At 51.6% G+C, this 24,356-nt stretch overlaps 1 protein-coding gene across 1 annotated transcript in view; it reads right to left on the minus strand.

The window, feature by feature from the left end:
• HS3ST2 (heparan sulfate-glucosamine 3-sulfotransferase 2) overlaps positions 1-24,011 on the minus strand; it is an 88,157-nt gene extending 64,146 nt beyond the window's left edge. The window contains exon 1 of the mRNA XM_047712826.1: positions 23,117-24,011. Within this exon, the coding sequence (XP_047568782.1) occupies positions 23,117-23,610 (494 nt within the window). The 5' untranslated portion in view covers positions 23,611-24,011. The remainder of the gene's footprint in view (positions 1-23,116) is intronic.
• Between the last annotated feature and the right edge of the window lie 345 nt (positions 24,012-24,356).

Consider the following 24,356-nt stretch of genomic DNA (forward strand, 5'->3'; position numbering starts at 1 on the left):
CCACCCCGTCTGCCTCTCTGCCTACTTGTGATCTCTGTCAAGTAAATAAATAAAATCTTAAAAAAAAAAAAAAAAGAAGGCAATTCAACTCAGGAGGAGGAGATGGAAAAAGATGTGATGTGAGCCACGGAATTAGGAAAGTTCTACATAAATCTACACAGCTCTCTACTCTCTTTCAAAAAGGCAGGAGTAAAAATTACAGGATCTGGGCTGTATCTGAAATCCTACATGGTACATGGTCGCGGACGTGGGGTGGTGACAGCAGTGAGTAGGCGAGGTCCCTGGATCATTTGGGAAGAAGGTACAATCCTGATACATTCTGACATGGTTACGGTAAAATCGCAAGGATGAGCCCTCAGAGAACATGGGCAAAAGAGAGGACTTCCAGAGTCGTGGAAGGAGAGGAGATGGAGAGGCTCTCGAGCCGGCTTGCGGCTTGGAGCCGTACCCCTGGAGAGTTCCGTCCCCTGCTCCAGAGCCATGGACGTTTCCCCTGACAGTGTGAGGTGGGTGACAGAGGGGAACACAAACTATGTCACCAACCCTAGCACGCAGCTGGATGTCAGTCCCGCTACCTCTCTGCGCAGCCGGCTGCTGACCTTCACCTCTTCGATGCACCCTGACACCATCAAGGGATTCCTATTTTACAAAAGCAGGAGGCAGCTCTGAAAATAATGAAGTTTCTATGCCAAGCAAACATGCAGGCTGGGCTGGAGGTGACCTTTACCTCCTTGATGCACGTGCAAGGGGAACGATGCGGCATGAATTCCAGTTAGGGAGTCCAGGAGAAATCTGTGCTCTTTGACACAAGGCCACCCTCCTTGGGCGAAGCTGCCCATGGAATTGGATTCCATCCACTTCTACTTGCCTAGTCAGGGGCCCATCGCCATCAAGACCAGAAGTCAGAACTGACTGGATGTCAAAGACGACACGCGCGCGGCCCCGTAATTCAGCTTCCCTGCCTGCAAACAACATGGGCAGTGCTGGCATGGGAGCTGCCCTTCGAGCGAACTTGAAGGCTGCTCTTGGTCTCATTTTGCACAATTTGGGGGGGGGGTCCCCGGAAAATGACCATGTACGTGAGAAAGCCGAGGTCGAGAAAACAGAGCTCTCTGCAAAGACGACACTCCTGTCACATGCATCTGAAGGAAATCAATTTCCACTGCAAGAAGATGAATCCTCTGCAAACTGTTGTGGGTACATATTTATAAATAAGAGGGGGATGGGAATATCGCTTTCAGCACATTTCAGAGAAATTTATGAGCAAAATGGAGCCAGAAGCATCTGAGGCATTAATTTTAACTAGCAGGAGTGGCGCGGGGGGGCATATCTGATCTTTGGGTGCAAGAGGGAAAAACTGTATATCATCCAAAAAAACACAAACCAGCATTTACTGTGCTGCCTTGAGTGGAAGAAAAAGAGTAGAGTCGCGGCCCCCTGGGAAAGGAGATTCCCCCTAACAAACCGGAGTTACCTACGCAGCTGCTTTTGTGCCAGAAAGAAAGCAACATGAGGTGCGGTGCTCGAAGGTATGATTTCGTGTGTCACCTGTGATTGACGGGCCATTCAAAATTATAACTATTCTGAAGCCACAGGCAGAAAGGAACACTGATGCGCTCCTCCTTCGCTACGCGCGCTTTTGTTCTTTTCAAGAGCTCCTTCCAGATTTCCCCGAGAAGCTTTTCATTCTTCCGTGCCTCTACAGCTGGGAGCCGCAGGGGCGCGTGTGCTCTGGGTGGGCGCCGGGAGCTGTGCTCAGTCCTGCCCTGCCCAGGGGACGACGGACACACACACACACACACACACTCGTTCTTTCGATAGTTACCAATGTCGCTAGCTTCCAGGCTCTTTGCTAGGCACAGACGACAGAGCCAGCGACGCGGCGGTGCCCCACTGCACGGCCGTGAAGGTGCGAGCGGATAGCTCGTGCAGTGGTGCAGGGCGTTCTGGGGGGTTGCCAAGGGCAGCGTGGGAGGGGGGGCACTGGAACCCTCACAGCTCAGTGCACACATGGGGCGACAGTGTTGGCTGGTGTCGGGATGGTGAGATGGGGGGCTGGGGGTTTGGGGCTGGGCAGGGAAGAGCAGCGCCCGGCTGGGCTGGGCAGTCCTGGGCTTGTGTGGCAAAACCAGCTCCGCAGCGTCAAACCCGTGGGTCCTACGGTAATGACACCATGGCAGGGTTTCCCAGGGAGGGCATCCCAGGACCCCTCTCCCTCTGCAAACAGCTACAGGGCACGCATCCACCGACACTCTAACTGCCCACCCTACCACTTGCAAGGGGGAAGAACAGGCATTTCAGGGGCTGCCTATCTCCACAAGCCATCGTCCCCCAAAAAACTGCCTCCCCCTCTCTCAGTCACATTCCTGCCCTTCGTTATGACCCCTGGCCTTTCATAAACGTGGCTCTAGGAGCTTCTGCCGCTGGGCTTCAGCGGCCGTGGACACCTAATCGATAGCTTCTCATAACGATTTTCCCCCCAGCGAGGACTCTGAACCCGGCTCCGAGCTACAAGCACACCTGGACTGAACCACACAAGGACGTCAGAGCAGCCAAACAGGCAATTTACCGGTTATGATTTCTGAGGGCTCGCTCTGTGGCTGCTGCAGGAGAGAGAGGCGTCCGCCAACTGTCAAAAATGCCTCTCTGATCCTATGTTGCCGATGCTGCGTCTGAAGGGTGGTTTGCTGGGGACGCCTTCCAGAGGAATCCGAAACACATCGTTCAAAATCTGGACTGTGGATCGTTGTATCCGGAGTCCCAAGTGTGTGACAAATTTTTTGCTCAGAGAGATCCTCGAGTTGGAAGGATCCTTAAGGTGATTTTCTCCAAATTTAGTCAATCATATGAACCCTCCACGACTCTGGCCATATTCTTGCCCTTGTGTTTACTTCATGTTTCTCTTTAAAATCTAGTCTCTTCTTTTTTTTTTTTTTTTGCTTACGTAAGTCTCTGTCTTTAGGGTTTTTTTTTTTTTTCCTAAAACATTGTTAGAACCACAAATAAAAAACCAGTATCTCTTGCCACAAACAGGAGGCAATTGTAAAAACAAATACAGAGAAGACTTAGTTCTACCCAGGTAGCGTCACATCAGAAACATGTTACACGCCTGTGAACGCCAAGCTGAGACCTTCTCTTTGATATAATCAGGTGGAGGCAATGAAAACGGACAACAAAGTCACATGCTCACGACCTGTTTTCATGTAGAATGTGAGCGCGTGTCATCCCAGATCACCTCGAGGGTCACCCCAGACCACCCGGTTCATGACATGTTCCCCTCTCAGGACACCCAAGTCCAGTCTAACTCTGTAATTCTATAAAAGAAAACACAGACACGAAGAACACTCAAGTCATTTGCCGGAGGGCAAAGGCAAGTCCACGAACTTAATGAACGTGGAACACAGGTTTCTTGTTTTCTGGACACTACTGTTGGACTGAGATTCCCTCCCTCGCGGCACAGGACCCTGAGCACCACTTAAGATGGTTCCTCAGATTTCCCCAGCAGGGCTGAGCTCCAATCACCGTACTGTCGACCAGCCCTTCCTCTTCCCTGTACCCCCTCCCTCCGCACTGATTCTGCTTTTGGCCATCACTGCCTAAGTAAACTGTCTGCACTCCCGTTCTTGTCTAAACTCAGACATATGGGAAGTTCAAGAGGGCCAAGCTCATGGACTCTGGATCAGGTGCTGGATAGAAACTCCAGACAGAAGAGGGCAATTCCTGTCTCACTCAGCGAGGGACACTTTCCTGCAGAGACAGTGTGCACAAAGCCCAGGGATGTAACAGAAGGAAGAAGAAAGAGGCCGTCCATCGGCAAGAGAGCCAGACTGAAAATTTGCACTCCAGTGGGAAACACCACAATGAGATCCAGAATTTCCAGGAGGCAAAAGATGCTAGTTTTGGGTAAAACACCTTCTTATATCTTCAACGTCCCCCACCCTACCCTTCTGGTCCCTTCCGCTAATGACAGAAATAGGAGATGTCTGTGTTCTCACTGGGACCTAGGGATGTGCTTAAATCACACGCCAGGAGTGCCAAGAATTTTTTTTTTTTATAGGATATAATTAAGATGAGACCACAGTAGCCAAGACATGAAAACAACCCAACTGTCTACTGACAGGCGAATGGATAAGGAAGATGTTGTACGTATACACGACGGAAGACGATTCGGCCACAGCAAAAAGGGAAATGGGTCACCTGTCCATGGCCCCAGAGAGGAGGGAAAGATCACCAGGTACATGGAAGGTTAAGGCAGTTCAAAAACTTGGTACAAGGAAGGAAAGCACATGTTATCACAATAGTAGACTTGTGGCAAGAAACGGAAGTAAGGTCAGAAAATTGCCAGCTGCATTCTCAACTCAAGAAAACATTTCGTCTATGTGCATCCACGGAGAGGGAGTAATCCAGGGGAGTAACAGCTGCAGAATAACCAGCAGTGATGGGAAAAGGAAAAGCCGAGACTAGAGCTGGAAACCCAGGTGCCACTTGTCAAACTACAGGTCGGAGAACAGAACAGGTCAAGAGAAACCACAGTCAGAGGCAAAGGAAGAAAGTCCCAGAAGAGGTGAGAACCCAAGAGGGTTACGCTGACAAACTGATGAAGATTTTTTTCTAATTCTTTTTTTTTAAAGATTTTATTTACTTATTTGACAGACAGACATCACAAGTAGGCAGAGAGGCAGGCAGAGAGAGAGGAGGAAGCAGGTTCCCCGCTGAGCAGAGAGCCTGATGCAGGGCTGGATCCCAGGACCCCGAGATCATGACCCAAGCTGAAGGCAGAGGCTTTAACCCACTGAGCCACCCAGGTGCCCCAACTTTTTTTCTCATTCTTAAAAAAGATTTTATTTATTTATTTGAGAGAGAATGAGCAGGTGAGCACAAGCATGGGTGGGGAGAGTAAATGCGGAGGGAGAAGCTCCACTTAGCAGGAGCCTGACCCGAGGCTCGATCCCGGGACCCTGAGAGCATGACCTGAGCTGAAGGCAGACGCTTAACCGAATGAGCCACCCAGGTGCCCCTGAATAAGAATTTAATGGGGAATCGGACTAATAGGTAAGTGGGTGCTACTGATCAGAAGTGCTATGGAGAGGGCGCCTGGGTGGCTCAGTGGGTTAAGCCGCTGCCTTCAGCTCAGGTCATGATCCCAGGTCCTGGGTTCGAGCCCCACATCGGGCTTTCTGCTCGGCAGGAAGCCTGCTTCCTCCTCTCTCTTTCTGCCTGCCTCTCTGCCTACTTGTGATTTCTCTCTGTCAAATAAATAAATAAAATCTTTAAAAAAAAAAAAAAAAAGAAGTGCTATGGAGAGGTAAAGTCAGGAGCCACACCTGAACATATCCTGATAAAATGTTTTAATTCAAACAACAGAGAAAAATTATACAAGCATCCAGGCAGGGGAAAAATGAAATTGTCTGCAGAGGGGGAAAAAAATGAATGCAGCTGACACCAAACTTCTCCTCTGCCATATACACAGAAACACACATACAGACACAAACAAACATAGCACACAAACCACACACACCCTAAGATAACAGGACCACATCTTCAGAGGTGTTTTCGAAAAGATGTTGTCCTCAAATTTTTAATTCAGCCAGATTATCGCTCATGCATGAGAAAAGCAGAGTCTGTGAATTTGCAAAGGGCTTAAATTAAAATGCTAACTGAAAAGAAAATTTTTTTTCTTCCTAAGAGTTTGTCCACTGGTTGAGAGATAAATAAAAATGAACAACTAAAGAAAAAAAAAAAAAGAAAAAAAAATGAACAACTAAAGAAAGGTATTAATCATGGAGAAAGGAAGGTGAGGCTTGGTAAACACAGACTTCCGCTGTTACTATGGTTTTGAAGCTGAAGGACAACATCAAATGTCACATCTGAAACAGAAGACACATTACAGGAGACGTTTAGTAACGATCACTTAGCAGCAGAGTCCCGTGTAACAGCAGCTGTGGCTGCCCGTTCTCTGTGGCTCCTGGGGGTGACTTTCCCTCAGTTCTCAGCTAAGACTGTGGCTTTTAGCTGTGCTGCCTTGTCTAACTCTTCCCGTACCTACACTTTCTCCAGCATGTCCACAATTTACCAGCAGATGAGAGTCTGGGGAAAACGCTGTGCTGAAAATTAGCTTGAAAATGGTTTTCAAGATCATGCTAAGAAAATACCTCTAAGATACACTGAGTGCTTTATGAAAACTAAATATTAGAGTCTGTCTACCTCTTTCACAGCATCATGAAGATGCTTAAGTACTTCGGGGTTTTTTAAAAATCTGTGGTTACATGCTCTTTCTCATTCCTAATTTTGCGTATGTTAGCTTTCTTTCTTTCCTTTTTTCTTGATTAGATACCATTGGTGTTTGGTGATTTTACTGATCTTTCAAAGAATCAGTCCTTGGGTTTATTATTTTTTTTTTTAAATCACTGTTACTGCTTTCCTAGATTCATCTTCTGTTTTTATCTTCCCAAGGGACCCCTTCTTTATGTCTGTTTCATCCTTTGGCTCACTTTTGGGGCGGAATCCTTAGTTCATCTTTTTCATGTCCTAAAGAAGCCAAGTTGCTTCAGTATTCAGCTTGGGCTACATTTTACTGGTTTCCACAAATATTGTACACATTATCATTACTTCTGACACATTGCACACCTGTATAACTTCTGAAATTCTTCATTTACCTGAGCCGTGGAGAGTTGCAATTTTAACTCCCAAAGTTAGCCTTTCTATGATTTATAAGACGTGGCGATAGAAACATATTATTTGGTAATATGGAGGGACACAGAAGTCTGAGAGAGCCTGAGGAAGCACAATTAGTTGCTCCGCTGCATGGGAATCAGAATGTTGGGCGTTAGGCAGTGGGATGCACTTTTGGTGTTAAGTCTTATATTATTTAGCGATTTAGACGACACAGGCATTATTTCGATAAACATTAAAATCACAAAAGCAAGTGGAATAAAACACAGGGCAACCATAACATGGACAGTGTTGGGGTGGGGGCGGGGAGGCTGGGAGTCCCAATCCTTGATTACTTTTACTAAGGCTTTGTTTGGTCAGATGTAAGGGCAACCGTTAAAAGCAGAGAACTAGTTTGTATGACTTCCACTCCAGTAGAGGGGAGAAAAGAAAGCTCCCCTGATCGAACAGCAGAGTTGGGGGTGGGGGGAGGGTGGGTGAGGAAAAGGAACAAAGTAAATACTAGTGAAAAGTCCAAACTGGTTGATAATCAGAACACACATAAACATGCAAACGCTCTTACTGAAAGACGATCATCAGACTGCAGAAAAATAGAGAAGCCAAATTCTATTCACCCAGAAACACATCTGGAATGAGATGACGCTAAAGTATGAAGTGAACCCAGAAGGAGCATCCGGAACCCCTCACCAGCTCTTTCAAAAAGAGAAAAGAAAAATCTCCAGAGGCAAAAACAATAGCTAAAATTTTCAGAAAATAAGTACAAACGGGCAGCAGACATGTTTAAATTGCGGTCAAAATTTTTCAAATTAAAAGGAGATTATTTTCATGGGTTAGATTGGCAAAGATCACATCGGTCGTTGATAATCAGCACTGACAAGATTATGAGGGGAAAAGCCCTTTCCGGCTCTGCCAGTGGAGTAGAGGTGCCTCTACTTGTTACAGGAGTGGGGGATGGGCTGGCAGTTCCTATCAAAAACTTTACTTTTCTCTTTTAAGTGTGCTTATTCTCAAACCCAGAAATTCTTCTATAAGAGACTGATAATCAGGGAAAAGAAAATGGGCAAGAGACTTGCTGCTGACATCTTTATATTTAAATAATATTTTTAATATTTTTAAATATTTTTAAATTTAAATTTAATTTTTAAATTAAAAAATATTTTTATTTATTTATTTATTTATTTGTCAGAGAGAGAGAGAGAGAGAGAGAACACAAGCAGGCAGAGCGGCAGGCAGAGGAAGAGAGAGAAGCAGGCTCCCCGCTGAGCAAGGAGCCCGATGTGGGACTCGATCCCAGGACCCTGGGATCATGACCTGAGCTGAAGGCAGCAGCTTAACCAACTGAGCCACCCAGGCATCCCTAAAAATATATTTTTAAATAATAAAATGTGGGGACAACCTACATGACAATAAGAGATGTGATGAAATATATAATGGTCTAACTGAAGGCATTTAAAATGATTCAGTAGATCCAGGCATATTGGGAGGGGAGGATATCCATGTCATACTGTTAAACAAAATCACAAGTTAAAAAATGATGTAAAATAATATACTTGTATGCACAGAATGATACAGATCTGTCTAGAGGGGTAGAAAGCGGAATGCTAACAGTGGTTCCAATGGAAAGTACCATTTGGGGGAGGGGGAATTTTTAACCCTTTTTTCAGTTTCCTTATTTTGCCACAATGTGCAGTTCTATTTTAATTTTTTTTAAAAGATTTTATTTACTTATTTGACAGAGATCATAAGTAGGCAAAGAGGCAGGCGGGGTGCGGGGGGGGGGGGGGGGGGCGGGGGAGTAGGCTCCCCGCTGAGCAGAGAGCCCGATGCGGGGCTTGATCCCAGGACCCTGGGATTATGACCTGGGCTTAACCCACTGAGCCACGGAGGCGCCCCTTAATTTTTCAAAGAATATACCCACATCGCTCAAAGAAACACAAAAGCTGTGTAGTGACACTCTCCTTCCCACCCCATCACCATCCACCCCGTTTCTCGTGTGTATCCTTTCAAAATTTACGTACGCCTCAGCAAGAAAATTCGGATGTGTATCATCCCCCCTCCGTTTCACACAAAGTGTGTGTTTTTCACCTTGCTCTTTTCTCCCCTGAACAACAGATCCTGAGAATGTCCCACGTCAGGTGTGTATGCGCCCACTCTGCTGAATTCACCGCCTGGCTATTTGCGTGTGTGTTTTCTTACTTCTTTACTTAGAGATGAATTATAATCCCAAGAGCCCAGGTATTTGGATGCCGGGGACGTTGAGGACGGTGACCGAAGTCAGACACCTTGATATGTGGTGTGATCATGGTGTTTAAACTAGGTCACTATGATTTACTGACGCGGACTGTACAAGCGCCCAGACAGACCAGCAACCATGGAAAACAGGCAACATCAAGAAACATAAATGGTCCTTCCCCGGGGACCGGGCGTGCGTATGCCCCCCGCTTCCCCGCGGCGCACGCACAGACCACCCTTCGCCTCCTCCCTGTCGCTGCGTTCACCCACTCCCCGAGCGTGCCCCCTCCTGCCCCGGGCCGCCCTCCTTCTCCAGCTGTTCCGGCTCCAGACTTCGCGCAGCCGCTTCTGCGAATCCGATCACCACCCACCCGCAGGCAACGCGCACGCTTCCGCCTCCAGCCCTGGAAGCTCTGGTACAACCACCCAAAGAGCGTCTCCGCCGCCTAAGAAACCCATTCATACCGAGCCCCAGGAGAAAGTGGGGTTTGGGGCAGGATGCAGGGGAGCCCGGTGCCTTTCGCGGCTGCCCTCTGTCGTGCGCATCTTCTCTGTGTCCAACTTCAGACACCACGGGAAGAGAGAACAGGACTGGGCGCGCATCTCCGGCTGTGGCTGGGATGTCAAGTCTTGTGGGGCTTCTGGGGCTCTGGGAAGCATGGTTCCTTACCAAGTACTGGGAAGAGGGAAGTGTGGGCACCTCCAGTCCACGGTGCTCTTCCCCAGCTCTGGGGGTGCTCTGGCTGGAGAGATGCACTTGAGAGCTGTTTGTCCCTGCTGGGTTGGCCGGGGGTGGAGGGTGGGGGGAGCAGGGGATGCCTCTAGCTTAGTCCTTAGGCTGTCCGGTGGTCAGGTCAGACACGCTGTCAGTACACTGCGAATGGTTCTGTATGAGGGAAACCCGTGGATTCTTCTTCCAACTGTGGTTTATGACCCATTTCCCCCCAGGCTACATCTCCTCCAACTGTCCCCCGGCTCCCAGTCAGATCTGCTATCCACCAGCCAGCACTCTGATTACGAGAGGCATTTCCCACTGCTGCTTCCCACAGTCCTGACATCAGCGCCTCAGGGGGAAGCCTGGCTAGACATCTGTGCTGGCCACGGTGGCCCCAAGACCTCAGTGGAAACTTCCCAACCTTTCCATCAGATCCTAGCATCATTCAGGACTGGAGCCTGGGATGGGGAGGACTGATTCTAATTTGTGATCAGGAGAGAAGTGAGGAAGGCTGGTGAACTCCAGATACATAGGAGCTGGGTTGCTCTTTGGTTATTAGGATTTGGGGCATAGGATGCCCATCAGTGGCAGAGTTCTACAATCCTGGATTTTTTTTTTTAATCAAAAAAAATTTTTTAATCTTGGAAAGTATTACACAGTGAAATAGACTTTTGACTGGTGCTTGGCTCTGTGAACTTAACACCTGTACAGATTCATGTGACTGCCACCACAATCGGGATACAAAATGGCCCCATCACCCCAAAAAATAAATCCCCTTATCTGCTTCTTTATAATAATACCCTCCCCCTGCGCTAAACCCTGGCCACCACTGATTTGTTCTCTATCACTGTAGTTTTGTCTGTTTGAGAGTATCATATAAATGGAATCATACAGTACATAACCTTTCTTTCACTCGGCATAATGCCTTTGACATTCATCCAAGTCACAGTTTTTTTTTTTAAGGAGCAACAGATAAAGGTTTTACGTAGGTCGTTGAAATTGGAATTGGAAAGCAACTTTGGGTTAGCCCTCAGGTAATAGAGTAGAGTGATGGCACTGGAGCTTACCAAACCCGGAGTCCAGACAAAATTATACAAAACTGATCCAGGGGGGGAAAGAAAATCTAAAAATACAGCAGAGCTGGATCTTTTCCTCCAGTTCTTTGCGTCTCCATTTGCTTTTCCCATGATGCCCCATCAATTTGCAATTAAAATTGGAATCACAGTTTTTGAAACCACCCAGACTTTGTAATGTCAGCCAGTCCCTCCCAAGCTGTTGATGGACCATGACAAGCAAGTATGATAAAATAATATAGCGACATCAAAGCAAGATGCATCTAAGTGGGTTGGCCGGTGTGTCCCCGAGTGTACACACACTTCGGTGATGTGTACCACCGGCTGAGAAAGAAAAATGGAGGTGTCCCATGGACACGACTTGAAATGCCACCTAATCACATCCCTAGAAAATAATGACCTTTCCTTTTTCTTTCTGTTCAAATCTTGCGATTACACGATGGAGAGTCTTAGGCGCTAAAACGTTGTTAACGCCTCTCTAATGGGTTTCTTTCCCTCTCTCCCCTCATCAGAAAGAACGAGACTGCGTCACACGGAGTATGGGCTAGAATTGCAGTGCGCGGTTTGGTGACTATGGACTGCGTTTATGACAAGTTTCTACTCCGGGTTAGTGGGGATTCACAATAGGATGGTGACGTGAAGTTTCATGTTTAAGTAAATATGTTAAAGCAAAAGTTAGGAGTGGACTTTGAGGTCATGCGAAGTCAATGAAGTATCTGTAGACACATCCAAGGGTCAATCATGAAGATGGCCCCCGAGTGACTGAAGGTCCCAATGTGACATCAGATTTCAGACAGAACCGTGAGAACCCAATGCCTGAGGAGGCTTGCAGACAAGATTAGCCCCCAGGCACCACAAAGCCAGCCCTTCCACCAATGGTTCAAGCACCCAGGCTCTCCGTACTGACCATGCCACCAATCCCAACGGACCTCCCTTCCCATCAAAGCTTCGCGTGGCTTGAAAGGGAACTGTGTCATCTCTGGTCCCCCTCGCAGGCAGCTTCCTTCTCGGCTCTGCTCCATCATGATCTCTCCCCCCAGCCTCCTCTGCAGCCCTTGTCCCAGTGTTTCCCTGTCATTCTTAAGGTGCCAACTCCTGACCAAAGCTGAAAAATAATTCTTCTAGACGGACCTTTATGTCCGCCCCTTGCCCATCCCTCAGCCTCTCCTTGTTAGCAAGACCCACTCTCCAGGGTGGACTTCTGTCTACACCAAACTACTGAGTCAGAGAGGCAGTCACCTTCTATGCAAGCAAGATCATCTCTAAAGCATGGACTGCTGAGCTGCTCTGTCCTATCCAGCTATAGAGGCCAAAAGAAGGATGCAGAAGGATGGAGAGCCCGGAGCGGTTTGGAATGGCACACGCGCTGGGGGCAGTGGCCAAGCAGTCTGGGGGGCAGGGATGGCGTCACCAGCTCCACATCCTCCAGGGACCCCAAGAGCACCCGTGGGAATGACGACAAGGAGCGCTGGGGATTACGGGCTCCCTCCCTGGGGGCCAGCTCCAGAACCACACAGGTTCCTCCAACCGTAGGTCATCCTGGTTCTAGATTCTTCTCCTCCCTATTGGCCCAACCGAGAAGACTCCAGCTTTCCTCACCCTGACAAAAGTCCACGTCGTGTCTCTTGCCCTCCAGGCAGGCCCATCAGCTTATTGATGGTCATATGTCCTCCAAGCACGATCCAGGAAGGGGGAATCACAACAGGGATAAAATCTAACGCTTACTTAAGACATTGAGTCACTACCACAGCCTGGGAGGTAGGAGCACCTGCCGTTGCCATCATGCACAGGAGAAAGCAAGGCTTAGGACAGCTGTGACTTACCCACAGCGAACACAGACCGAAGGTGGGACTGGCAAACAGCAGGGCCTGTTTCGACGACCCAGCCCATCAAAGTCATGAAAGGACAGTTACAGGTAACATTCAGCTCCCCAACGTGTTCTACAGAAATTGCGAATCAGTAAGACAATTATAAACTGAGATTCGCTTTTTAAAAAGGAAAAAACCTAGACGATCTGGCAATAAATCTGTTGAGATTAATTGGTAGTTGTCCCCCCTAAATGGGACAAGCGCCCTCTCTACCTGGGCCTTGTCCTTATTGTTCCTTCTCGTCACTGTCCCACAGCCAACTTCATTCGTTCACACCCGTGTCTACAGAGACCCTGGAGGGTGCTGATCTGTGACGGCATCATTGTTCCAAACTGCTCCTCTGTGAGATGCAAGGTCTGGGCAGCTTGGTCACTGCTCCTGTCACCGCTTGAAGCTCTCCATGCTTTTCACATCTCCCTGGGCGTCAGCCACCCAGATAGGGTAGAGGTACTCAGGGGTTCATGTTTGAGAGATGACCTTGCTGGCACACTTGTCATTTGAATGATGTCCAAATTTGACTGCCTATAAAACAGCTTTGACACAAGGACCTCCCAGAGTCATTTATGCCCATATCCCCCTCTTTCTCCTCAGCAAGACAGAATAATTGAATTAAGTCAAATTTTTTCTCTCCCAGAGAAATGATGGACACACGGCGATCTGGGCAAGGTGCTCCAGGATTTCTGGCTATGGGAGAGGTCTGTGCCAGAGAAAATACCGGGGCGTGGGGGGGTGGGGGTGACTTCTGGTAGGGATTTTGCCACCACAGAGCTATGCAATTGACTTAACTCATTTTTCACAGAATTAATAATTCAGATCCCCCACAGTTTCGGCCAGAAGTGGCCATAAACTGCAGAGAGTTTAACCAACCACTTCTGAAAATGGGGATTGATCCTGGGAAATGCTACCTCCACTTTCAGCCCTCTCGCCTGAGCAAAATGAAAGCTGTTAGGTGATTTCCTATCTTCATTAAAACCATCAAAGCAGAAACACTGCGAAGAGGCTACCAAGGCAGAGAACATTCCCCCATGCTCAGATAGCTCTGCGGAAGTTGGGGACATTCGGATCCCGATGATCCTGCAGGAAGGCTCTACAGTACTCAGTTCTGTTTGAAAGGACCCACACACACAACCCCCCTGAACCTAGCGATGCCAGCGAGGCCACTACCTTGCCATGCATGCTGATGAGGCTGGAATGAGAATGAGAAACTGGGATGGGGACACACGCACACACACACGGAGTGGCAAGTACCTCTTCTGGGCTGGGATGAAGGTAATTCAACCTTCAAAGGATCTCAAGAGGTTACTTAAGAATGCTGCATTTACAAAAAGGCCTCAAAGACCTCTAGAAAGAGGGACTGTGCCATGTCCCACCTATCTGGGCGTGATCCTGCAGCCCCCAAGTCACAGTAGAACATGACTTTCCTGTCTTTGGTTAGTTCTATCTATCTACAGATAGACCCTTGGCCAGTCAAGCCGTAGGCTGTCACAGGAAGCCTGTGAGGGTCAAACCCCAGGCTGTCACTTGTCACAAGACAGCAAGCCTTTCCTGGAGGCTGTCAGCAACACCGCCACCGTCCTCATTCCACTGCGGGCTTCCCTGATGCCGACCTCATGCCTTGCCATGGCAAAAACCCTCAGCATGTCCTGCCTGTGTGTCTTCGCACCCGCACCCAGCATCCGACACAGATGTCTCTGAGTAGGTGACATCTGAGCTGGAACCCACAAGATGAGAAGCAGCCAGATCTAGAGTACGGCAAAGGCCAAGCCCCTACAGCTGAGGCATCAGCTCCCCCTTGGGCCTCTCTAACCCACGCTGGGTGCGGATCCCTCCTGCGTGATCCCACAGTGATCGCACAGTCCCTCTGCTAGTCTCGCTCCTGGACTTGTGTGCCCTTCAGCTCTTTAAAGGAGAGATCCGAGTTCTCATCTTCACTTTTTCAGGGCTTGGCACAGCGCCTGGTACATAGTTGGTGGTCAATAAATGTGTGCAGGACTGAAATCATGGCATGAGTGTATTCAGAAACACCCTTGACCTCCCTGCCCCCAACTTCAGCCACTCCCTTTGAAAAATCCCCTCTGCCCTCTGAGACCCAAGTAACATACTGCCTCCTCCGGGAAGCCTTCCAAAATTCTTCCAGTTGGATTTCATCTCCTTTCTGTGCTGCTATAGCTCTGCTTGGGTCTCCACACGGTATCTCTCACCATCTGATTTTCCATAAGCATCTCATAACCACATCAAACCGCAAAGAGCCTAGCAGTGGGACCCATGCCCAATTTGTCTCTAGGCCCTTGGAACCTAGCTCAGTACAGACTGGATGAAAAAAAAAAAATCAATGACTAATAATGACGGGTAGCCCTTGTTGGACACCTTGCACATGCCAGAAATCTGAGCACTCGTGTGGAGTCCTCACAGCAAGCTTAACGAGGTGCGGCAACGTGACTCGTCCTGACGTGCAGATGGAACCGAGGCACAGAGAAGCCGCTGCTGGTCGGTGGGTGCACACCTGGCAGGTGATAGAAGTGAGAGCCCAACCTGTTCATTCTGGTTCCAGAGCCGAGTTTGTAATCACGGCCGGAACCGCCTGCTCGGGGGCTCTCTGCCTCCTTACCCCCCTTTTGAGGTCATCTCACCCACGCCCTTTGAATCCTGGCTCTTCTCCCTCCTTCCAATGAGATGCTTCCTCTCATCCCCCCAGAGGAGCACTGCTCCCCCAAGAGCCACAGCTGCACTGCCTGCTGCATCTCTCCGCCAGCCTCCAGGAGGATGCAGGACTCCCTCACCCAGCTGTGAGCACCCAGACCTGTGGGGGGTGTGGGGGGGAGGCTGAGTCTGCAGGAAGCCACCCTTTCATCAGCGCTGACAGCGACTGGCCCCACTAAAGGCAAGCTCGAGAGCCCTACTGTCACAGACACCCTTACCATCACTGCTGCTGGATATGGTTCTATCCAGGAACAGTAAGTCCCAGGGACAATTTTCCCCTATAGAGCTCCCACTACAGAGCTGAGAAGGCCCAAGTGTCACTTTATCCCGCCACTAGGCTGAAGTCTCACATCATGCATCCCAGAGTGAAAGGGACTCTGCATCCTAAAAATTTAAAAGACACCCTGTTTCGCATGAGCCTCAAAAAAAAAAAGAAAAAGAAAAAGAAAAAAAGGCTTAAACCCCATTCCCATAAATTACCATAAACTGCCAAGTCCCTGGTGGAAACAACTTTATGTGTGACCTTTGCAACACCGAAGCCTGTAGGTGTGTATGTAACGGCCTGCGTCGATCTGATAATTGGGGGAAGAATGCGGTTATTATACCCTTGGGAATAGTGAAGCAACCAATGGCAACTTTGAGAGGGTTTGGAATGTCCCCCTCCCCACCTCCTAATATCTGCTATACCTTTTATTCTGGAAACACTGTTCTTCTGAAGGCTAGACTCCCTTGTAAATATTGCAAGTCAAAATACTTCTTGAATGCTCTTATTTGTTCCAAGTTTTCCTTTGGCTTTCTCTTCCAATCATTAACACATCAAAGGAATCTGAAAGCTGGGAACCTGGCAGGATTTACTTAGGGTGGATTTCCTGCAAATTCTAGCAGCGCTTCCCCTGATGGGACTGGGTCGTCCGCTGGATGGCCCATCTCCATAATCCGGAGTACTCCACAGACCTACTAAACATCACCGGGTAGTTATGAATTATTTATGAAGTATCACGGACTATTTCTCACAGAGCGAAAACTTGTTATTTTTTACATTTTGATTCTCCTCCTTCCATTCTCCCACATCAAGAAGAAAGGAAGGGCTCATGCAGAAATTAAGATTTCTTTAACTAGCTCCTACTAGTATCCTCTAGTACCTTCAGACAAAGACAGGGCAGGCCACAGACTTGGAGCATTCTACCCACCGCCCGAGGAAGCAGGTCCCAGGCTTGGAACATTCCATCCACCTGAGAAACCAGACTTCGATTACGATTGTTTTGTTTTCAAACTATTCTGATGTTTCCCTCCTAATGATGGCACGTGAGAATGGTTTTCCACGTAGGGTGGTTTTGAAATCAAGTTGTTTTTTTAAAAACACGCATTTTCACTCTATCTGCCTATCCCGTGTTGGGTTTACAAACGCACGTCTCTTGAAGGACACACCGAAGTGGGCGCCTGTGATGGCTCGGGGAGGGGAAACCACGCACACAGCACAGAAACGGGGGTAGGGAGGAGGGGAATAATTTTCACGGGACATCCCTTCGGAGTTTGCATTATGTTTCCAAAATATTTGCACCGAGGGAGAAAAAAAAAAAAAAAAAAACAAGCCCAAATCTTTATGAAAAAATTACAGCCTGTAAATGTGCTAACTTAAATAAAAATATTAAGGATATAAATAGTAGAGGCCATGCCAGTGTTTGGCAAATACTGTGAAGGTGGTACAGGAATGCCTGAAGCTTGGAAAACGCGGCCCTCAGAATGGGGGAGAGACACTGCCTCCTCGGAAGACGACGGCAGGGAGAGGCCTCCACCCCGAGCAGACACCCCAGGTTTCTTCCTCGTGGGAGCTAAGGGCCATGGGCACGGAGCCTCTGATTCCAAAGTTTGGGAGGACACCCCCAATGGGCTTGCACCTGGGAAACCACATGTCACCCGAGCCCCAAATAACCCAGTCAGCACCCCTGGCCTGGGTCCCTTGGAAGAACATGCCAGTAACCCCCCTCTGCCCCTCTCCCTCTGCCATAACCTTGCTGAGGAAGCCCCCCATGAGCGCGGCACTGGGCCAACAGCCCAGCTGTGCGGCTGGACAGGCAGCGCTTACGTCTGAAATGCTAAGTTACTTCCACTCACTAGTGGCTTTTGCCCACCTCGTCAAGCCGCCCATGGACTACAGACAACGCAGCCCACGAGGAGAACAAAGTGGCAGCGAGGGCTGGCCCCCCGGAAGCCTGGCACGGAGCCTGGCGCACGGTAGGCGTCTGACAAATACTGGCTTTACCCGCCCCAGGGTCAGCTCCAGAGGAGAGAGGGAGCCCTGTGGAGTCGGATCGGCCGTGACCTCTCCAACCCCTGCAGCCTGACTCCACCGGCCGCGTGCCCGTCTCCCACCGCCCCCCCCCCCCCCCGGCTGCTGGGCCCTCCGTGCGCAGACGGTGTCCCCTCCGAGTCCTCCCGGGGACCCCGATCAACAGAGAGCCGGGTGCTTCCACCCCCTCCCACCCCCTCCCACCCCTGCGGCGCGCCGGCATCCAGGGCTGACTCACAGAGGTCTAAGCAAAGGCAAGAACCTGGCTCTCCAGGCCCACACGGCAGACGCATGGGCTCGTTAGCAAGCGGGCGGGCAGCAGCACCTGCTGGGTACCGACCGTGCCCCGAGCCTGTCAGGGACTCTCAGGATGTGCCTCCGCATATCTGGGTGGCCCAGCAGCCCGCAAAGAACGTGCCCACCACAGCCTCTTGTTACCACCTTGTGGGAATCGGGCTGCACTTTCTCGCATGTCAGGAGGGACGTTTCCCAGGGGATGGCATGGGTGACACAGATCTAAAATGGGCACAGCTCCCTGACCCTCAGAAGAGGCCCCTGCCGGCCGCACAGACAGCAAGCTGGGGGCTCCCTCCTGGGCTGGGCATTTGCCACCTAGCATCAGGCTCTTGATGGGGGCGGTGTCCAGTGGGTCCCCACGGCAGACAGCACCTCTGCGGGAGACAGTTTCCACCCAACCCGGAAGCATCACCTCACCGTGTCTAAGACCCCATCAACTGTCAGATACCCTCATTTCAGTGATGTTAAAATGGGGGGGGGGGGCAGATGTGCTCTTAGAATCTTTAATAAGTGGTATTTTCACATCCAGAACAGCCTTAACAGTGTGGCACTGAAAAGCACCAAGGTTGTCAGGGTCTCCCCCCGCTGGAACAACCACACACCAGAGGCTGTGGGGACAGCCTGTCCCAGGGCGCGCTCCCCCACCGTCCCTGGGAACTCCAGCGGGGAGGGAAGCTGGCTCTTCAAAACACATCTCTGAGCCGTGACCTTCGTTCTTGCCCCCGATGAGTGTTCCTCGGTGCCTGACAACTGGACACGTGCTAGAGCTAACTATGCCATCTCTGGCCCGCCGCCAGCTGACAGCGAGCAGGCGAAGGACGGGGGATTTATGGACTCAATGATTCCCTTGCATCAGCATGGATGACATCCTCCTGGACCGAGGCAGGAAAACTCCAAAAACCTGTGTCTGCACGGATGTTGTAATTGTGCGTGGAAGGGCACACATGTGGGGTGGGCGCACACCTGACAGGCACCGAGCAGCTCATGTCATGTGTTGCTCAGCTGGTTAAAGACGGTGGAGCCTTCTGCCTTTGGTCTTATTTCTTTCTAAAGTTTGGCTTTGCTATTAGAATCTCAGCTCTTGATGGAGAGGAGCCGGAAGCAGTGACAGACCATATTCTCGGCTTTGGATTCCCTGTCCTACTTAGACGTTTGCGTCTTGGGGGGGCGCATTGTGTCGTCTCTGTCTTACACCCTCCCCAGCACCACCGACGCTGAACAAATAGCCTGAGATGTGACGTCTAAGGCTTACACAGGCTCATCTATCAAAATGCTGTCACCAGGCCCAGAGTCAATGACTGGGTCTCAGCTTGCTCGTGATGGAATTCTGATGCGTTTCAGAGAAGGCTCAGTTCCTCCTGACACCCCGCCCTCACCCCCTGGCCATCCCGGAAAACTAGCAAAATCCGGAACACTTCCGACGACACTCAGCTCCCCCTAAGACTCGAAAAACTACTGGACTGTGTGTATCTCCTGACCAAAGAGAGTCATTCTGCCTCACACCCATCCGTCGCTCCACGAGGGCATCCTGCATAGGACCTCAGATGGGGAGCAACCTCTTCGCATGCTGTCTCACTCGAGTTTGAGACTGTAAAGCAGGTGGGATGTCAGTTCCGTTTTCAAGGTGAGCAAACGGACACCCAGAAATGTGAAGCGACATTTCATTGACACGGGAGGAAGCAAGGGGGACGGGGGGCAGGGGAGAGAGATAGAAGATCAAAAAATTTTTTAAAGAGCAAATGAAAGCACAGCTGGAACTGGAACTTAAGACTCGGGACCCTGCCTCGTCTATCACGGAACCACTTTTCCAGCAGTTCGTCAATCCCTCAGCCCCATCTGGTAACAGCGGCAGGGCTGGAGACCCCCAACTTTCAGAACTATGGGCGATCCCGAAGCGTCGATAGGGAAGCACTAGTAGCCACAGGCAATAGTGATCTTTACACACCACGGACTTTCCCAGGGCACTTGCCCACACGGGGTTTCATTCATTCTGCAAAACCACCTTGTGAGATGTGGCTGCGGCCCCATTCTAGGAGGAAGCCGAGACGCAGGGGCACCATGGTGGCCCGATCCCGCAGCGTCTGGAGGCCCTCTCCGGTTCCCTCGTCAGCCTGCTGTCACTTTGCCTACCTGTCCAAGCCTCCAGCCGACGCCATCCCGTAGGCTCGGCTGCCACCATGGGGAGGAAATTGGGAGAGAGGAACCAGGCCAGATGCGCAGGGGATGAAACTCAGAGAAACCTCTAAGGTTTCTTAGGGCTGGCTCTCCGAGGGTGGCACGAACTGGGCTGGTTCCCAAGAGGGGCTTGGGGTCCACACAAGGCAGGCACAGATTCTGCCACCTGGTCTCTCTGGCTGTATCACTCCACCTTCAGGCTCCAGGCGTCACGTCTCCACTCAGCTCCACAGAAAGCAGGCTTTCCTTCGGGCTGGGACTGAAGTTGGGTTTTCCCACTGTCCCTCTGTAGTGGGGCCTTGGGACCCAGGAAGTTGCCCCCGGGGGCTTGGCTGTGGGCAGATTATAATGCGATCCATGCCCTACTACTGTGCCATGCTGAAGCCCACCTCTGGAAAAGTCTGCCAGGGCTCTTTGGCCATGTCTACCTGGTGGGCACCGGCCCTACAGTGGACAGCTGTGCAGAGTGGGAGTCAGAGCACTTGGCTGGAAACGCACAAGCAACCGTTCACGTGCGCACACACACGAGAGCATGTGGATTTCGGTGGGATACTGCATGCCAGTGACTTCTGGCTTACCAATTTGCTTTGCAACCCCCTTTCAGGTGCTCTCCGCTTTGGGGGCTGCAGTTTTCACACCTGTGAAATAATGGGCCGTGGGCAGAAAAGAGGAGCATCCTATCACCTGCTGTCCAAACTCACAGAATTTGGGGATAAAGTGAGAACATGGGTTTTAAAGGATCCCAGGAATCCCTGTCACTTCTGCAAATTAATGCATATTTCTTGACTAGTAATAAAGGATAAAGCACAAACAGAGAAATGTTCTGGGAAGTCTGAAAACAGCACCCAAATGGGGCAGTATTACCTAGAAATGGCAATCCACAACCAAACCCCCGGACTCTGAGGGTGTGGGTCTGCAACAGAGAGAAACGCAAACCACACAGCCCTTTCCTGAGCTGTACACTCCCGGCTCTTCTGGGGAAGTGGCAGGATGGGGCAGTCTGCGCCAGACCTCTGGGCTCATCGTTCTAGAAATACAAAGGCTGAGAGGGAGGGTAACTCAGACCCTGGGAAGTGGGGTGGAGGAGAGGAGTGGAGCTGTCAGTGTGCTTAATGTTAAATAAAACCTACCAAGACTCAGCTGAGAATTTTAGCAGAATCCAAATGTGCTATATAAAAAAAAAAAAAAAAAGGCGCAGCTCCCATCTCTAAGGTTCACAGCTAAGCTGGCTTAGAATCACACATGCCAAGGTTAAAAATAAAAAGCAGCCATCCCTGAATGACACGGGCTCCGGGAAGGAAGGCTGGGGTAAGTTGTTTGCTGGTGAACCCAGGAGAGGGAAGTGCAAAGGCTGGGTGTGGGGTACCGGTGTTTATTGGAAGACACAATATCTAAAAGCCAGATGCTCAGAATTTTGCTATTTTGCACTTAAAAGGCACTTTGTAGTGGCAAAGGGTTTCATAATAATCTTCAGATTTTCCATCGAGGAAAGCCTGCTGTGCATTAGAGCATGACCACGGCTGACCCACACAGGGTTCTGCTGCTCCACGCATTTGCCTCCCTCACCCTGAGGTCTGGCTCTAAAGCCGTCCTCGCACACCTTGTACACCCAGGTAGGATGCCTGTGGGTCAGAGCGTGGAAAGCACCAGACCTGTGTCACTCTATTCCATTAAGCCAACATAGCGGTGTCGGGACCACCAACAGACTGGGGATCCCCTGCTGGGCTCCACGGGAGAGTGTGCGCGTCCGCCTCCTGAGGACAGTGTCTGTCCCATCCCTTGGCCCCATAACCACAAACACCGCAAGTCAGGCCTATCGGCCCCGCTACCCCCTTGCAAATCCAGGGCCCCTTAGATGAGCCCAGTGGGGTCCCCCTTCTAATGAAGTTTTCATTTGTCCAATATGCTTATGACTTCTACTCCCTAAAGGGCTTATTTTTATAAACATTTTTTAAAATTAGCTCTAGTTCCCGTGTCAGCTACCATGTTATTCCTCCCCAGCTGTATGACTACACAGACATTTCAGATGGTCTTCAAGGAGTCAGGTGATGATGGGAATTCTGTGACCCATGTGGTATGGGGAGTCCCTACATTACACCACCCTGGGGTATGCCCTGATTCAGCCCACATTTGGGCCAGTCTTACACCACGGCACCATGCAGGGATTGGGAGCCGATGGGCACTGAACAGGAGAGGCAGTCACCTTCCAGAAGCTTCAGGCGATCCCTAGACACCACTAGCCTTGGTGCCTGTCATCCCTGGCAGGGCAACAGAGGACTGGACAGTCTCTGACTGGCTCTCCCCAGGATCCAGCCAACCCTTATCTGAACTGCCCACCAGTTTATCCCAAATTCCACACCCTGGCTGCTGGTTTGGAAGTACCACCCAGGGACAGGTGTATTTTTCACACTCTGAAGGCACTTGAGAAAGAACTCGGAAAGCAGATAAGGGCAGGGACAGTTTTCCTACCCATTACGATAGATGAGAAAATCGAGGCTCAAAGAGTTTCAAATACTTGCTCAAGCTAAGTCACAGAGCATGACTGAAATCCAAGGTTCCCTTCCACCACTCAAGACCAATAACTCAGGGTCAGAGCGACTGGGCGCTCTCAGTGGAGGCACAGCGGCGAACACCAGGAGCTGGGAATGAACCTCCGAAGGGACCTTCCTCGTCCCCACACCTCTCCTTGGGCCTCTCCACCCAAGCGCGGGGCCCTGCCACAAGGGGGCCCTCTTGTGACCTTCCCTGCTCAGGGTCCTTCAGATGCCTGTTAAGAGCGGCAAAGGTCAGGAGAGGGCCCCCTTCCCCGGGCACCCTGCTCCCCCCGAGACTGCACAAGGAGGCCGCCCACCCGCTCGCCCCGAGGTTTTGGTTAGAGATCCCCCTTCCCTTCCGGCGCCTCCAAAAACAACTGTCCTTTGCCGTTCGGGAACGCGCCGTGGTCTACACCATCCCTGGGAAGTTCTGAGTAAATCCTGCTGGAGTCCCCCCACGTGTCAGCCTGAACCCACACAGCGAACCGGATTAAGGAGAAGACAAAGGAGGAGGCCCTAAGGATGAACCCGACTGGGCACCCGACGCGCCCGCTTCTTACCTGTACCAGTCGAGCCCGCGGCCGTAGTTCCTGTCGAAGAAGTGTGGCTCCGTGCCCAGGGCCCGCACGTCCGGGTGCACGCGGATGAACTCCAGCACGGCCCGCGTGCCCCCCTTCTTCACGCCCACGATGAGGGCTTGGGGCAGTCGCTTGGTGCCCATCCTGGCCGAGCCCGAGTGGTTAGCAGACGCGAGGCGAGGGGCAGACGCGGCGGCGGCGGCGGCGGCGGGCGCGCTGGGAGCGCCGGACGCGCTGGGCGTGGGCCCCGGGGAATCGCAGGGGCGGGACTTCGGGAGAAGTTTCTGGCCGCCCGCGCCGGGGCCGCGCAGGCAGCGAGGCGCGCCGAGGAGGCGGCTCTGGCCCAGGTCGTCGCAGCAGCACAGGAGGCTGTAGCACAGGTAAGTGCAGGAGAGCGAGAGCGTGAAGGCGAAGAGCAGCCTGCGCGCCCTCCGCGGCTGAGCTGGCCCCGCGCGGCCCAGGACCCTATAGGCCATGGCTCCATGGGCCCGCGCCGGGGGTCATGGTTTCCGGGGGGCGCCGGCGGCGGAGCTGCTGTGGCCCTGCGGCCGCCTAGAGGGCTGGCGCGGCGCTGCTCCGGCCCCGCGGGTCGGGCGTGGGGGGCGCCGTCTTCGGGCGCTGCCGGCCGGGGCGCGCACCATGCCCGGGGATCCCGGGGGCGGCGGCTCCTCGGGGCACAGGCGGCTGCGCGTCCCACATCTCCCCGTCCCGGGCCACGGGGCTCCAGACGGCGTTCCTTGGGCCTCACGTGCGCCGGCTTCGGAGTGCGCCCAACGCACGAAGCTCCATGCCCGGCCCCTGGAGCGCGGCGCCCCGAACGCTCCGCGGCGGCGCGGCCGTGCGGGCTGGCGGGCGGACCGGACGGTGGCGCTGGCGCGGGCCCCGCTCGGGCTCCTCGAGAAATGCCGAGCCGCGCGCGCTGCCGGCTCTATTTAAGGAGTCGCCTGACGTCAGCCGCGCGGGTCCCCCGAGCCCGCGCCCCGCCCTGGGACCTGGCCCGCCCCCTGCGCCCCCAGTCTCCTGCCCCTCCCAGGACTCGCTACCGCGGGCCCTGCCCGCGCTGGCCGCTCCCTGAACCGGCTTGGGCTGACGAGACATTTACTCCTTCGGGGGGCTGAACGCCCCCACCACCCCCAAGGCAGGGAACCTCGGTCCAGGTTGCGCCAACATCCAGACCCGGGCGCAGACGCAAGCACTCTACACTGATACACGCTCCCACCAC

Source organism: Lutra lutra, chromosome 18, assembly GCF_902655055.1.
Source record: "Lutra lutra chromosome 18, mLutLut1.2, whole genome shotgun sequence".
Lineage (NCBI taxonomy): Eukaryota > Metazoa > Chordata > Mammalia > Carnivora > Mustelidae > Lutra > Lutra lutra.